Here is a 16,191-nt window from a genome sequence, read left to right as displayed (position 1 = left end):
CTCCTATATGGCAACAGATGACAGAATGACCTAAGTCAGACCCTGACGTCTTCTGAACTTTAGACCAATTATAGGTCTGACTTGTAATATTTCCAGAGAAAAGCAGTTTCAAAAAACCCTTATATCCTCTGAGAATGGCATGCAGTTCAGAAGTTGCTCCTGAGTCAACGAGTTTGACCAGAATTGGGGGAAATGAAAGAGACCTTAGAATCGGTGGAACTAGAAAACTTGCCCAACTTTCTAGCAGTCCTCCCCACCACCGGTGGCAGGGTGAGAGCACACAACCTGGAAGACAAACTGATTTTTGGCTAAGCGGCACATCTCCTTTGCTCAGTGACAAGTCTAGCCTGACACTGCATCCCTGCAAAGGAAGAAGTGTGATCTGATGGATAGTGTGTTACATTTCTTACTGAAAACATCTGTATACAGATCCATATATGGATACAGAAAGGGACTGTCTGTGCAACATTCTGGGTTGTCTTGAGAAAAGTATTTTCTCTCAACCCAATGAGCCTTAGAGCTGCGAGGACACAAATATGTTAAGTGTAATCCTCAGAATAATACTGTTTTTGGTCTTTAACGTGGACACTTCAAAGGCTGTATTTCCTAGGGACGTAAGATACCCTTGGGGTGGGGAGAGCTAAGAAATACCGAGAAGCTGGCTATTTCCTCTTAGGACTGTAAGGCTTTGGCTGTATCACTGTTTTCCTGGAAGATTTCCAGAAGCGAAGCCATGTTATTTTGTTGCAGTAAAAACAAAGACTAACAAATGTGTTATGTCACAGGATGTGTTGTGGTTGTCTTGGGTGTTTGTTATTTTATTCCCTCTTTACCAGGACTACAGTGGACAAAGAAAGTCCTTGTGGGAACTAATGGGAGAAGATATTCTCCTTCCACATAGGAATGTATAAGTGAAAGCCACGCCAGGTAAGCCCAATCACAATCCCATGCTGCAAGTAGTCTCTTTTTGTCCAGACATACAGAAAGAACAGCAAAACCAGCCGTGGAAGCAGAAACAAGAACCATATAACACCAAATATTTTAAAGTTGAGGACTCCTCTAAAAAATGGAATGCATGCTTGTGCTGAACTTCATGCTTAATGTTTTCTTTCTGGGTGCACAGAGAGATTACATTGAATCTTCACTGGGAAGATTATAGTGCTTATTTTTATCTTGAAGAATTCTTTTGAATTTAGTCTCAACATGGATCTTCAGTGTGCAGCTATCTAGGATTAAAAAAATTAATGCTGCAAGCAACCAAGCTCACTCCTATTTCCTGAGGAAATAGCTATCCTACTCAGACGTAAGAAATTGATGTTAATAGTTACTAGCCAAGGGTTATTACAAATATTGAAAACAAAAAGCTTACCCTTGATATAGCCTTTTTCACGGACTGCTTGCAATGTGGGTCTGCGGGTTAAAAATTTCTTCAGTTTCGTTTTGGTCTTTTTCTGTTCTGAAGCATCAATGCTGCCAGATAATTTTATTGCTGCAAACGAAAAACAAGCAAGCTGCATATAAAAAAACTGGTGTGTTTTAAACTATTTTGTCCTGATTTATAAAACTTAGCCTGTGCTGAAGGTAAAATCCTCAGAAGAAGAAATTGCAACATAATATCAAATCTGAATATCAACTAGGCAAGTTCCAAATATTTATGGCAGAGAGGGGAGACAGTTTCTTCTCTTCACTTGCTCAACTCAGCGCTGTGCTCTGCCCCAAAGCCAACTCATGTGACTGATTTATAATGCAATCCAATCTGCCATGGATTTGGTGTAGTTGAGACAGAGAATTCCTTCTGCCCAGCCCTGTTGGTCTCTGCTGGTGATGCCCCTGACCAAGTGGCCAGTGGTGGTGGTACTGGTGGAGGGGTGGAGCGAAGCATAGGAATTTACTCTGAATTTAAACTTACAACGAAGTTTTTTTGACTCTTTATGGTCCTTTTCTTTGTCCTGTTTTTCCACCCCAGGAGAATCTGGCACCTCATCATCGAATGGCTCATCAGACTCTACTGTCTATTGAGAATAAGAAAAGGATTCAATGTCTTTGTTGCTACCAAGTTTAACAGCTCTTCTTTATTTTTTAAAGTAACATCCTTCATATAACACCATTAGGATGATTTCAAAATTACTAACACATGATTTAATGAAACTGATAAAATGATTTTGAAGCCATTTTCATTTTACAATGGAACATAGATTTCCAATGGACTCCCTATCCACATGGCATCTGTAAATCAATTTTGCAAGCAGAATTGGCACTGCTGCGAGCAAATTAATCACTCTTGTTTGTATGACAAAGATGCAACATTGGTGTAATCTGCACTGAAAATTGGTCTTGGTGGTTTCATACTCTGGAAACACCTGTTGGCAAAAGTCTTCTCAAGCAAAAGATCAGAACTATACAGTTAAGTCAACCTAACAAATCTCTACTGACTCTCTCGGCTAAACATCTGACGCTAATGGAATCATTCAGTTAGTGCCAGGCAAATCCTGTGCAAACTGGGAAAGCTATTGACAATGTCCCAGTAAAGCTACGTACCTGGAACATGATGTTTGGGGCAGCATTTCAAGCAAACTGCCAGTTATTTTATTAGTAAGTAACTTAATTGTTTGACCTTAATACTGAAACACCATGATTCTCCACTCTAAAATTCCTTCTAGGATTGCAAAAGCCAGCACTTTTCCTTCTCAAGTAAGTCAATCAACAAAATAGTTAACTGTCCACATTCGCTGCTCTGAGCACCCACAGATTTACTATGCATAAGCCTAAGAAAATAGAAACTAGTTTTCTAGTTAGAAAGCTATAAATCAGTTCTAACCCTCTCTACCCTAACCTATTTCCTCTTTGTAAATCAGAGAAAAAAATCTTTAACCCTGGAAATTCAGGAGTCATTCAGAACAAAGGTACAAAAGGAACAAGAGATATATGCATCACTCAATAGCAGTTCAGAGCCTGCAGAAAGTGCAAAAACATGTTCCTGCTTAAGAAGGTCCTTTTCTTCAGTAGCTAAATCAAATCTTTAACAGACTAAGCAAAACTGAAACACCGATAAATCTGTACAAGACATATTTGTCCGCTTGGGACAAAACTGGCAGACATTTGAGTATCTCAAGAATCTAAATCTGTATATGCAGCAGTGAAAGTGATAAGATCATTAGGTGCAATGCCACAAGTTTATCAACGCCACATGCTAAACACTACTGCAGGGATTCCTTTGGAAATTGCAGTACAGGAACACATACATCTGCACATGCCTCTTCTCAATCCCAAAATAATATTGGACTGTATCAAGGGACAAAGAAATGGTCCAAACAAGTCTTGAAGACCTGGCTGCAATTCCGTTCACACAGTATATACTTCAGGACATAAGCTAGAAATGTCTAGTTCATATTCCACATAAACCATGAACTAGATAATGTTCCTTTTTGAATCTCAACATTTGAACATATTTTTATCATTATATTCTTATTGTGGTTTGCAGTCAACTAAACTTTACTCAGAGGAGACCCACTGAAATTAGTGGCTAATTTAGGTACATTAAACGTTAGCTGGACACAACCCTCAATTAGAACTACAAGAATATCTTTTTAGTTTTCGAAAAATATATTCTGTGGTTATTTGAGGTGATGATTTTTCCTCTATTGGCCATAATAAAGATGATGATCTCACTAGCTTATTTTTATTATCATCATCCTATTCAGTTTTCCCACCCTTCATCCCAAAAGAGCCCAGGGCGGGAAACAAATCATTAAAAACATTATAAAAACAATCCTCATCCACTGATGTGTCTCAAAATTCCAGAGCAATTGCTGCTTTGGTCCTATATTGTGGTTTAGTTAGTTGTTTCAGGGTGAAGTATTCCTCAAACGATCAAGCAAGAGGTAGAAATGGAATGGTGGTGGGGGAGAGCAATAACTTAGATTATAAACTTTTATCTGCAAACCATCATAAGTACATACCTGGTTACTGATAGCAAAATTAAGAACTTTAAACCATTCATTTACAGAAATGTCATTATCCGACTGGATTAATAATTCAGTTCCTTGCCGTGTTTTCAGCTTTAAAATAAAAAGAAATCTGGGCATTAGAATGGAAGTACGTATTTTATGTGTTGCTCCAAAATACCCAACCACTAGGTCAATTACTATATTATACTCTATCTATTCTAAGAAACCCCGACAGTTTAAGACATTTATATGCCACTTAAGTATTCACATTTCTAAGTTATAAGACTTCTAAAGGTTTGTCGTAAATATTTTTTGTAAAATGCTTAACTCGTTACCCATTTTTTTCTATGGTCATGTTAAGTACCCAAAATAAAGTTAGGCAAAAACAGTCACCTCAATCACATTCTTCTTGCTAGATTTCTCCTTAGAAGCCCAGTCGACAAATGCACCCCTGAGATCCACTGTGAACTCTGGCTTGGATTGATTGACCCCAAACTTCTGGAGGGAAAAACAAACATTGCCAATTTGTTTTTAGAGGGCTTCCCTGCCCCAGACATTGCACAACCTGCCCATACAGGCAACGACTGTTTTCGGCGTGTCCGACACGTGTGCAACTGGGCACACGTGCATCACGCCAAACTCAGAAGTTACCCCAAAAGTCACAAAAGGGAGTGGGGCAGTGGTTTGCAGGCTGTTTCAAATACACACAATTTCACATAAACACATGATGCCTTGGAACGTAACCCCTGCGTGAATTGGGAGTTGCCTATATTATATTCCTAAATTCCCACCGCAACACTTGTCTCCACCATGGCCCTGTTGGCTACTGACGTTTAGTGGCCTGGACAAGGGGTCTACTTGTGTTTTGTCTTAACCAACCTTGGGAAAGATGGGCATTTCAGATGGCTTGGGAGTGCTTACAAATCCCCATTTTGAATTCCATCAGTTTAAAAGAGTCACTTCTTTGTTCCACGGGTGTGGGCCACTTCATACAGAACAAAGCTTCTCCACTAGGTGGAGCTGCTTGTTTTAACCCCCACCCTGCAATCGCTTGTACTGCATTAATGCACGGTTATCTCCACACGGTTGCATTAACAGTAGAGATGAGGGGGAGGAGTCTGAAAATACAGTAACTTTCCAGTACTTACCCAGCTAGTCCCACCTCCTTGAGTCTTGGTAAACAATAACGAGGGACCTTGCAATACAGCCCATGATGACATCCAGTTTTTTCTGTAGGAGAGGTAGGCAATTGTACACAGTCAAGGAGATTGATCAAATAACTGAGACTGCCCAGTGGTGCTTGACAAATGACCCTTTGTATTACCGTGTCTACAGGTATAGCTGTTATTGACAAAAGGCCAATTTGGCCTGCTGAAATCACCGAAACAGGAATGCTACATAAAAGCAATCCTTTATTTTGAGACTAACTAGTCACATCCAGCTTGTCTGTACAGAGCTTGTCTGAGGCCTGGGGTGGGAATAAAGCTATAAATTCAAACAAAAAAGGCAGTCGGTTCCTTGCAGGGGCCCCTGGCCAGCTGTGCCCTCCAAAGCCTGGGGCCAGTGTGCCCATCTGTCCCCACCCACCATCATGGGCCTGAGCCACAGTAGCTCAAACTTACAGCACACACTATATCACATTTGTGTGTTGTATGTGCAATATGTAGCCAGGCTTATTCTATTTATTCTCTTACATTAAAATACTCCGTTTAGAACCCTAACAGTTGCAAAGAGAGCCACTACAGATTGGCTTCAACCAATAGCACTGCAAAAATGTTGTATTTGTCTCACTTCCAGAAAACTTCCCCAGAAAATCCAAGTAATACTGACAGAAGAAACTTAAAATTGCTTTCCTAAACATGTTCCTTGTGGTGAGTGTGGCTGCAGGCTTTAAAATGCTGATCAGTTCCTTTAAGTTTCACTGAAACAGGGTTTCTTTGCATATAAATATGCTGACAAGTAACCCACTTGCAACCTTACATTGCTTTGATGATTGAATGTTTGCCTGACCAAATTTAAAATACCTAAACGTCAAAACTTAGAAGTGTGCTGGAGATACTTGCCGAACTTTTTTCCCATTTTCTGTAATCTTTGTCACATTTAATAATCCATACTTCTCTTGGTCCTGGGGAAGAGAACAAACAGAAAATCAGTTTTAAAAGCAGCTTGTTATTCCTTTAAATTAGAAAATAATCTCTTTCCTTCCACAACTACTTTCAAGAAGAGCTAAATAGCTGACACCTGAACTGCAGAGACATGGTTCCTTGAACTTAACATTAACAGCACAATCCTATATGTGTCTACTCAGAGGTAAGATGACTAAATTCAATGGGGCTCGCTCCAAGATAAGTGGGTATAGGATTGCAGCCTTAAATGTGCTAAACAAGATTTTTAACTAATGTTACTAAGCCACAACATTTTTTTAAACTGATGTAACCTACCTGCTTACATCTGTTCATTATTTGTAGCCTAAAAACAAAACCTATATATTCTCAATATCTGAAGCATTTCTGTTTTCACAGTTTATTCGTGGTAAACAGCTTGCTCCTAAAAATTGTGTTTGCTTGACAAAACAGATTGCCAAATCCATCAGAAATGCAATGCAGTTGTCTACACCTGGTATTATCTGCACCTTAACGAATTGTTATTATTTATCAGATGCTATGTGATTTAGATGCTGAGCGAGTTTTTAAAACAAGAAATTCATTGAGACGCTTTACTGAGTCTGTTTTATCCATCTCAAGTAAACACTGATAGTCACCCCTGACCATTGGCCATGCTGGCTAGGGTTGATGGGTCACAGGTTCCCTGGCCTGATCTAAAGTAATAGTGTACAAGGGCATTTTGTAAGACTCGGCTGTAAGAACTCAAACTATACACTCTTCCTATGTAACACAGATCTCAAAAGTATCAGGCAGACCTCCCTATCAAGGTGTGAGAAACTGCTAGTGACTGATGTTATCTAACTGGGTCACAGGATAAAAAGTAGATTGCCAGTGACTGCAATATGGAAAAGCAGTATTGTGTTTATTAATGTTATTAATAATGTTGCTTTTTAAAGCAACAAGGCTGCTTTAAAAAAGGACAAAATGCCTCCTTTAAGGAGGACTGGATAACACCACTACCTCCATTTTCTGCTGATCTATTTGAACACAGTGTTCTTATGAAGCTGCCTGGTTGAACAATGCTGGGGACATGACTAAATCCTATATATCTTACAAGTCAACAGAAGATATGCATCTTCTAAATACTGCTCTAGAAGCTGCTGAAGTTGATTACATTGAGAAGGCCCAACACAAGAAGCGGCTTCAATCTCTTTCCTGACACAGAATGATCCACTATGTGATGTGTAACAATGTTCTGCATACATTAACAACCATGGATTTGCCTCAGACTAGTGAGCTCAACAATCTGTGTATGACAATATTTATACTGACTGTGGCTTGATGCTTTGGTGAGGAAGGAGAATACTCATTCTCAGGAAAAGCGGTCTTTGAAGCAACCGGAGAATCCTAAGGAATAAAGATGTATTGAAATATTTATAACACAGAAATAAAGTAGAATCTCCTTAAGCTTTACAGAATTTGGACATAACAGAAAATGTGTCTGATACTGAGATACTGGAATGACAATGAGTTATGTTCAAATTAAAGCAGTCATTCCTTTCATTAATTTTTCTAGTACAGTTTTTTCCTTGCACAAATTTAATTATCTACCAATACTATCTATAGATAAATCATATGTCAGATACTAACTTGCTCATGGTGTGTTGGGAACAAATACGCAGGATTAGGCAAGAGAGGATCAGAAGAATTAGTTGGCAACTGTAAAAATACAAGAACTATTTTAATATATCATTATTGCTTCATAGAGTCTGTTATCTTGAACATAATAAAATAATGTATATTCCAATGTCATCTAATCAGAACTGATTTGCATCCTTGGAGAGTGTCAAGCTTTTGAATTATGCATAAATTATGCATTCCACACACCCCCCCCCAAAAAAATCTGCTAACTTGAAATATTAAGGAGGTTAGAAAGAAAGTGGAGACATGTTTCCTGAAGGCAGGCCAATGATCATTCTTTGTTAAAAAGCAGAATACAATTCCTGCAGGGATAGCTGATACAGAAAGAACTGCTTTGTAGTGAAGTTTCTTTTCCTGTGTTGTTGGCAACTATGTTACCAAGAGAAATTCTCTTTATGCTTGAGGACAGGTTAAAGGTTCCTGAAATTCATACCTATCTCCATCCAAAACTCTTGTTCAGTTTCTTTAGTACTGAAAAGATTTGTAAACTTGGGCATTAAAAGGCAATTCCCTGTATTTCTGATATTAAGGCATAAGCACCAACACTTATGTAGCCAAAATGGCACCACCCATACACAAACAGAAGACAGGGCAGAAATGTACAAGAAGCCCGGTGGGTAAACCCTGAGAGAAGGACCCCAAGAACTGCCCTTGTGCAGTCACTAACCACAGAATGCTAACTTGACTTGGGGTCAAGGGTGGAATGGAAAACCAGATCAGAGGAGGGCATGGCTGTGAACATGTGATCTCCAGGATGCAACATTTTGTTGCCAGTTCCTTTTTTTTTTTTTTTTTTTTTTTACTCAAACCCCTTGCCATCTTTGGCCAGATTCATCTTTGCATATTCTGTTTCTTAGATTCCTTCTACTAAAAATTGTCTTGAGGAAACTTACAGTATAAAAACATCCAGTACAGGGATAGCAGCAAAAAATTCATTTTTCCGATACAATTCTAAAAGCAATACCACTGCCCAAACCCCCCACAATAGAGACACATACCATAACTACAACAAAGCAAACCAATTTAAACATCCAACAGAACAGACTGGAAGAAGAGTTGTTTATGCCAGTGTCAAGCAGGCTTCACTGGAGAGCACAAACAGGGGGCCACAACCCAAAAGACTCTCACGGTCGTCGTCCCTCCCGAGCTTTGATGTCCTTATTGTCTTCTGCTAGGATATCTCAAGGACCTCCTGTTCCCATATGATTCTGCCCAATGGCCATCTTTGGAGACTTTGCACCACTTACACTCTCTCACACACATGCAGTAGTGGTACTGTGGGAGACTGTAACACAGTGGTGGCCAAACTTGGCCCTCCAGCTAATTCTCATCATTCCTGACCACTGATCCTGTTAGCTAGGGATGATGGGAGTTGTAGTCCAAAAACAGCTAGAGGGCCAAGTTGGGCCACCACTGCTTTAACACAATTGTCTCTCATTAGTGGGTTCCACATTATGCAACCCTCTCCCTAAAGAAACATATCTGGCCTCTTCACTACTTCAGTTGCATGAGACAGTTCCAAAACATACTTTTTCATATAACTGCAGAACCAGAGGGACAGGCGACATCTGCTGCTTTGCATTGGTGCCTGTTGCTTTACTGTTTGGTCATCCTTGCTCCCATTGCTTTGTCTGAAATTTCTTTTTTATTGTTTGTAATCTTGATCTTACATAGACTGTGCCTTGAGATTTATATATATATATATTTTTAGATACAAAAGCAGCATATAAATGACGTCTAACCAAATAAAAATGTTGCAGTTGGTGGCCATGTACACCAAACCATGGTTTAGTGCATCATGCACAAGCTGGAATTAGCCTTAGGAAACCTTGCCCCTCCCCACTCCTTCCATACGGCCAGGAGGTAGACTGTGTTTACTTTTATTTTCCTTGAATATTGGCTTGCCACTGCATGCAAACCAAGTATCATGGTGTATAACAAACGCAGGTTAATTTAACAAGCCGATTTCATAACTCATGGTCTGAAATTGGCTTTGTTTTGAAGCTGTCCAGACTTGATTATTAAATCATAAGCCAGGGAGGCATACAATGAGACAAGCTTTGGGGAAATTGAAAATAAACAGTGCTGAACTACTGTTCCTGGTCACACAGGAGGAGCAGAGGGAAGGGAAAACCACATGAACCTGAGGCTCACTTGAGCCTCTTTCCAGCTCCTGCTTAACTATGACTTTGCATGACTTCAAAAAAATCAGGCCACTGAGCTCAGGGCAAGACATTAAAACTGCTGCTGGGAAGACAGCCAAGGTAGGAGCCCAATTCCAAAAGCTAGCAACTCCATTATCAGGGGTACAAGGCAGGTTCTGTACCACTGACTTCTTTAGGAGAAAACAAGTACAGCCTGTCATAGCAAAGTTTGCTTTAATAAGAGCACATTTGAAATGAATTGTTTTTCTGAATCTAACACAAAGTAAACAATCTACATTAATGTAAGAATATATTACATTAATGTAAGAATATATTACAAACATAACTGTACAATAATTATTTCGCTGAAAACACAATTAGTCAGGCTAAGAGTGCAGCCCTACACCCACTTATCTGGGAGTAATCAGTGCAACTTACTTCTGAGTAGACAACTTATAGGATTGCACTGTATGTAACTTACTGGGATCAACCTAACCATTTTGCACCAGTGTTTTTCTTTTCTTTTTTAGTGCACAGTAAAATAAAAAATATACATAATAAATAATACACGACAACTGATCAGACTCCAGTATGTTCTTTAGGACATTCCTACCTTGTCATTAGTGTCCAACACAATCGAGCTGTGCCTCCATTTTGTTAAAACTATTGGTTCCTGTAGCCTCCTGTCCAGACTCCTGCTTTTAATAATCTCCCTTTGCTGCTGTGGCGAAGCATTAAACTATTAAAAAAGAAAGCAGAAGGAAATCCATACACTGTAAATGTATTGTACTGAAACAAAGGCAGGTGAAGCACATGCAATCCACTCTTAGCTGCTTTCATATATACAAACCTGCAAAGAGAAAGGCTACACTTCCCCCCATGTGTCATCTCTTTCCTCTGAAATAGTCAACAGAAGTTTGCCTGGGGCCTGGCGCATTGCAGCATGCCACAGCTTTTAGTCCTGAAATTATTCAACTGAATAAGGGCTCTGGAGTGTAATGGCCCCACTTGCATCAAGATATGAAGGATTTCCAACCAGCTACCTGAATATGCAGCAAAAGGTATTCATAATGCATGCCAAAGGGAATCTAAACCCAAAGCACTGTGTCAAGGCATGCCAGGGATGGAGCCATGCAGAACCAAGGATGGAGACACATGAGGCCCCACCCACTATGGACTATTCAAGTCTTCATGTACACAAGTTTAATTTTGAAGGAAGCAATTTTACAGGAAGGGAAATAGCTACATAGAAAACTTAGCCTGATAGTTAAAAAATTAAAAACTGGAAGCAAGGAAGCCAGTCAACCAACTTTTGCAATTGCTACGTCTACGTCAAGGCCTGGCAGCTTTTCATATTTGAAGGTAGCTTAAGTAGCAGCAAGTAGTGCAGTTTCTCCTGTACAGCTGTAGGAGGCACCTGCCATTTACTTATGTACAATTACATTCATTCAATGCCCTTTAAACATGCATGGTGCAGTCCTTTAGCTAATATAAATTTCAGATACAGCCCTTAACTGGTGACTAAGTTGCACACCCTTTGTATATAAACATATATAAATTACTGGAATAAGCTTACAGGGCCTTAATAAACCACACTGTTTAAGCAATTTAATTGAAGGGATGATTTGGAAGAAGCAATTTCAGAGCAGAAACCTAAAATGGCAACATTATCTAACAAAGAGTAATATAGCAATTTAAACAGACTTCCTCTTCCCTCCCTAACTCTCTTCCCCTCCTCTTCTTCTGTGCCCAGCCACCCTCCTAACTCTTTTGTATGTTAGGATGTCTTGCTTAGTCTGTTTTTTAAAAAATGAATAAAAATTATCACAAAAAACAAAAAGTTAGCCTCAAAGAAAGGAGTAACTTGGGTCTTGCTTCACATGCTACAGGTTGCATCCAATGAAGACTTACGTCAGAGTAATTCCAATGAAATCAATGGACTTAAGGCAGCCATGACAACTAGTCTCAATATGTCTGTTGTCAGGATGACTACTTCACTGAATGCAACCCAATGGATTAAAAGCTTTTGAACATTTAAAAAGTGCAGCTGTTAGAGTTGCCATGTGTCCTCTTTTTTCCAGGACACGTCCTCTTTTTCAGGGGTAAAATTTCTGTCTGGGTGGATTTTTTATATTTGCGAAAATGTCTCTGGCTATACTTTCTGGATGAGACATAAACATTAACCAGTGGTTGAAGACTTGCTTTCCTCTTCTCCTGCCACCCTCAGCAACATATCACAGCTTCTATAGCCTACATATAGTAGGGGTATTTAAAATGAGTTGTCATAGCGTAACTTTCTTTTGCTCTTCAAAATATGGCAACCCTAAACTGGTCTCAGTCTAAATCAGTGTTTCTCAAACTTGGTTCCCCAGCTGTTGCAGGACTACAACTCCCATCATCCCTGACCACTGGTCCTCCTAGCTAGGGATGGTGGAAGTTGTAGTCTGGGGAACCAAGTTTGAGAAACACAGATAAACCAATGGAACATGATGATTTTCCATGCAATTAAGTATTTAATTTGACCTGGGAAGAAGTGGGGAGGGGATTTATGTAACCTCGCCCCCACTGCCACCATTGTTCAATACAGTGGTACCTCTGGTTACAAACTTAATTTGTTCCAGAGGTCCATTCTTAACCTGAAACTGTCCTTAACCTGAGGTACCACTTTAGCTAATGGGGCCTTCCACTGCTGGCACAATTTCTGTTCTCATTCCTGAGGTAAAGTTCTTAACCTGAGGTACTACTTCCGGATTAGCGGAGTCTGTAACCCGAAGTGTTTGTAACCCGAGGTACCACTGTATTAAAAGTGAACTAATTTATAGGACTACTGGAAGTTACCCTCTCAGCACAAGATCCCAACCTATAACAGTGAACTATACTACAGCAGAGGACAGCAAGTGTGGCAGGAAGATTCAAGGACAATAAAAAAAATTAAACATTTCAACATAGCATAGTATAGCAGAGCAACTGGGAAACACTGGCCTGCAAGCACTTTAATTGGAGAACAGCCTTTACCAAAAGGTGTCATGGGTTTTGAAGATGCTCGAACTCAGGATGAAAGGGAGAAACGCGCTAAGAGGAAGGCACACTTGGCAAACCCTCACCATGATCAACTCCTGCTTGAAAACCTACATCCCCACTGTGGATCCAGAATTGGCCTCCACAGTCACTTACGGTCTCACTTTTAAAACCATGTTTATGGAAGACCATCTTACTCGGCTACGAGTGATTGCCAAAGAAAGAAGAGGAAGAAGCATAGTATTAGTATAAAAATAATATTTTAATTTGCAGAATATGGATAGACAGCTTTTCAGAATCAAGCACTGCTAAGAGTTGTTTCTTTTTGTTTTCCAATGTATTTATCAATTTAAAAAATTGGTGTGCTATGAGCAAATTTTTATTCTGAAAGTGTGGCCCAGAGGAAAAAAGTTTGAGAACCAGTGCTCTTAAGAGTCTGAGCTGCAATATTAAAGGTGAACTATGCTCCCGGGCATTCATAAGCCACTTTCTCCCTTAGGGGTTTTGTTCCCTTGGAGTTTTCCTTTCAGATTTTGTGTGTCTGCAGGTATTTTGCAAACCTCCAGGGTGCACACACGCATAGCCCAAGCCTGCTGATCCTCTCTCTTGTGTGGGGATGTTGTTATTTTGAATGCACAACCACGCACATGGGAAAACTCAAATCTGTATTAGAATGCTATATAAACAGAATTCTGAATTGTGAAGGGAGGTTTCTTTGCCATTAAATCAGTGCAGGGAAAGGCAAGGCAGACTGGAAATGCTGAAAACACTCCCATATTTGGCCGGAGAACAATCAGTAATTTTTTTTTTACATGCACAGTAGAGAAATTAGAATCAATTGAGGTTTTCTATGTTAACTTGCATGTTACTGGAAAGTATTACATTTCTTAAGTTAGGCAATTATATCCCACCTTTTTATGATAAGATATACACAATGTTTCTTATAAAATAAAAATATGGATACATTATAATGATCCTAACAGCAAAACAAAGAGTGTAAAAAATGATATTAACAATGTCCAGAGACAGCAAACTAAAATCCATATAATCATAGGCTCTGACTTTTTAAAAATGCTGTCATAATAAAATGGTTTTAAGTGCCTGTTTAAATAATTAAGAGCCTGTGATCATCATCATCATCTTTGTGTGCCTTCTCTAAGAGAGGTCCAAAGGATGGCAACGTGAGAACGGGCCTTTTCTGCAGTGGCTCCCTATTTGTGGAATGTTTCTCTTTTTCTTTGGCTGATTAACATTCTATGTCCTTTAAAATGTGTTGGAGGGAGGAGAGTTATTGGTTTGTGTTTTTTGTTTTTATTATGTATTTTGTGTTCTCATTTTGTACTTTCATGTTGTGAACAGTCCTGTGATCTTTGGATGAAGATAATAATAACAAAAAAGAATTTGAAGCAGTCAAAGAGGGGACCAAGCTATTCAAGGAAGGAGGAAAACGCTATTCCATAGTTCAAGTGCCACAAATGAAAATGCCCTCTCAGAGTTATATGAATTTTAACTTCGTTTTCGCTCTCAACCATTTCTTCTCTTGAATTCTTTGATTGGAGGACTCTCCCGTGTGGCATAACTTCAGGCAAAATCTTTTATTAATACCCAGCAACACTACTGCAAAAATCAATCTAGACACACTCATGTTTTTCCTAAAACATCCTTTCTGAGTAAAACTGCATATAATTTACAGTTCTCTCACTTAAATAATTTTCTGAAAAATCTCTAGAGAAGTAACACTATTGACTACACTGAAATAGACTGGGTTGGAAGGAAGTTCTGGAAGGTCCCACAATGCTCCAAAACAGGAAGAAACAGCAAAAATTTCTTCCTCCCCCCCCCCCCTTCACGCAGGAGCAGCAGCATCGTGTGAGTGAATTTCCACTTATGGGAACTTGAGACCCATCCCATTAACATTATGAAAGGATGAAACAATACAGAAGAGAAAGAGAGATACCTATTCCTCTCAACCTCATGAACAGGACAGGCACATAAAGTTTCTGAAATAAGGCAACAGAGACCACATCCCAGAATATATCCAGACTACTCATACGGCCTGGTTACTTTGGGGGGGGGGTGAGGGGTTACACTACAGCTGCTACATGCTGAGCAGTTCACCTTCACAAAAAGAAAGCAACTGGAAAAGAAACCAGAGGGAACCCCAGAACTAAATGAGAGCTCTTTGGAAACCTTCATCTTCTCAATTGCAGGTACATTTTCAAAGCTCTTCTCTGCTCAATGTACGGTGGAGTTTTCTGCCCATTTTAACAGTACAATTTCATTATCAACTTCTATGAGTTTGGACGGGTGAAGTTGCCACAGAGTAATCCCGTGTTTCTAACTATACCAGTTTTGTCCTCATTTGTAGTGATCAGAAGTGAAGACTGCCTTAAGTCTTTGGTATAATGGTCAAGTGCTGTCTCTACACAGACAGAGCATGCCTGCTTATGGGTTTTTATAATATACAACCTGTCTGCTTTGAGAAGCAGTAAAACTGGGACAGATGAGCTTTTTGTGTTTGTTTTTTTGTTTTTTTTAAAAACCTTGTTACTTCAACAGCACACGCCCTAAAATAATACATAATGTAGAATACTAAGTAAGGTAACTGAACTGCACGAAGACTAAAAATATATTTTGTCAAGATGTGCAAGTCCTATAATCTGAACAGGTGCCGAACTGGAAGGGATGGAGGTGATATGAGGGCACTGCCACTCTTAAGGGAACATTGGCATGTGCTAGAGAGCAGCAACTGACAGGATGGATGCAGTTAGAAGATCTGACTGTCAAGGAAGTATTTCAAATACAAAATCCCAGTGATGCATCAACACAGAAGGTGTGTTATAGTATAGTAAAGTGGAAGACTGATTGCCGAAGAATTGATGCTTTTGAATTATGGTGCTGGAGGAGACTCTTGAGAGTCCCATGGACTGCAAGAAGATCAAACGTATCCATTCTTAAGGAAATCAGCCCTGAGTGCTCACTGGAAGGACGGATCCTGAAGCTGAGGCTCCAATACTTTGGCCACCTCATGAGAAAAGACTCCCTGGAAAAGACTTTGTGCTGGGAAAGATTGAGGGCACAAGTAGAAGGGGACGACAGAGGACGAGATTGTTGGACAGTGTTCTCGAAGCTACAAACATGAGCAGACCAAACTGCGGGAGGCAGTGGAAGACAGGAGTGCCTGGCGTGCTCTGGTCCATGGGGTCACAAAGAGTCGGACACGACTAAACAACAACAACAACAAAAGTGGCTCCAAATCATCTGAGTTGAGCCATG

At 39.7% G+C, this 16,191-nt stretch overlaps 1 protein-coding gene across 10 annotated transcripts in view; it reads right to left on the bottom strand.

The window, feature by feature from the left end:
* Positions 1–16,191, bottom strand: part of ARHGAP12 (Rho GTPase activating protein 12) — a 69,578-nt gene that overhangs the window by 6,597 nt on the left and 46,790 nt on the right. For 2 of the 10 annotated variants that reach the window (XM_080975281.1, XM_080975286.1), the window contains 9 exons: positions 10,511–10,636; positions 7,703–7,771; positions 7,385–7,459; positions 6,011–6,072; positions 5,096–5,177; positions 4,341–4,445; positions 3,960–4,058; positions 1,910–2,012; positions 1,370–1,489 (listed from right to left, as the gene is read on the bottom strand). In XM_080975281.1, the coding sequence (XP_080831407.1) occupies positions 1,370–1,489; positions 1,910–2,012; positions 3,960–4,058; positions 4,341–4,445; positions 5,096–5,177; positions 6,011–6,072; positions 7,385–7,459; positions 7,703–7,771; positions 10,511–10,636 (841 nt within the window). The remainder of the gene's footprint in view (positions 1–1,369; positions 1,490–1,909; positions 2,013–3,959; positions 4,059–4,340; positions 4,446–5,095; positions 5,178–6,010; positions 6,073–7,384; positions 7,460–7,702; positions 7,772–10,510; positions 10,637–16,191) is intronic. The other 8 variants (XM_080975285.1, XM_080975290.1, XM_080975284.1 and 5 more) reach the window with 5 other exon arrangements.

The sequence above is a fragment of the Podarcis pityusensis genome, assembly GCF_964106645.2.
Source record: "Podarcis pityusensis genome assembly, chromosome: 12".
In the NCBI taxonomy this organism is placed as follows: Eukaryota; Metazoa; Chordata; class Lepidosauria; order Squamata; family Lacertidae; genus Podarcis; species Podarcis pityusensis.
Note: the sequence above shows the minus strand (reverse complement) of the source record. Positions and strands in the feature narration are given on the sequence as shown.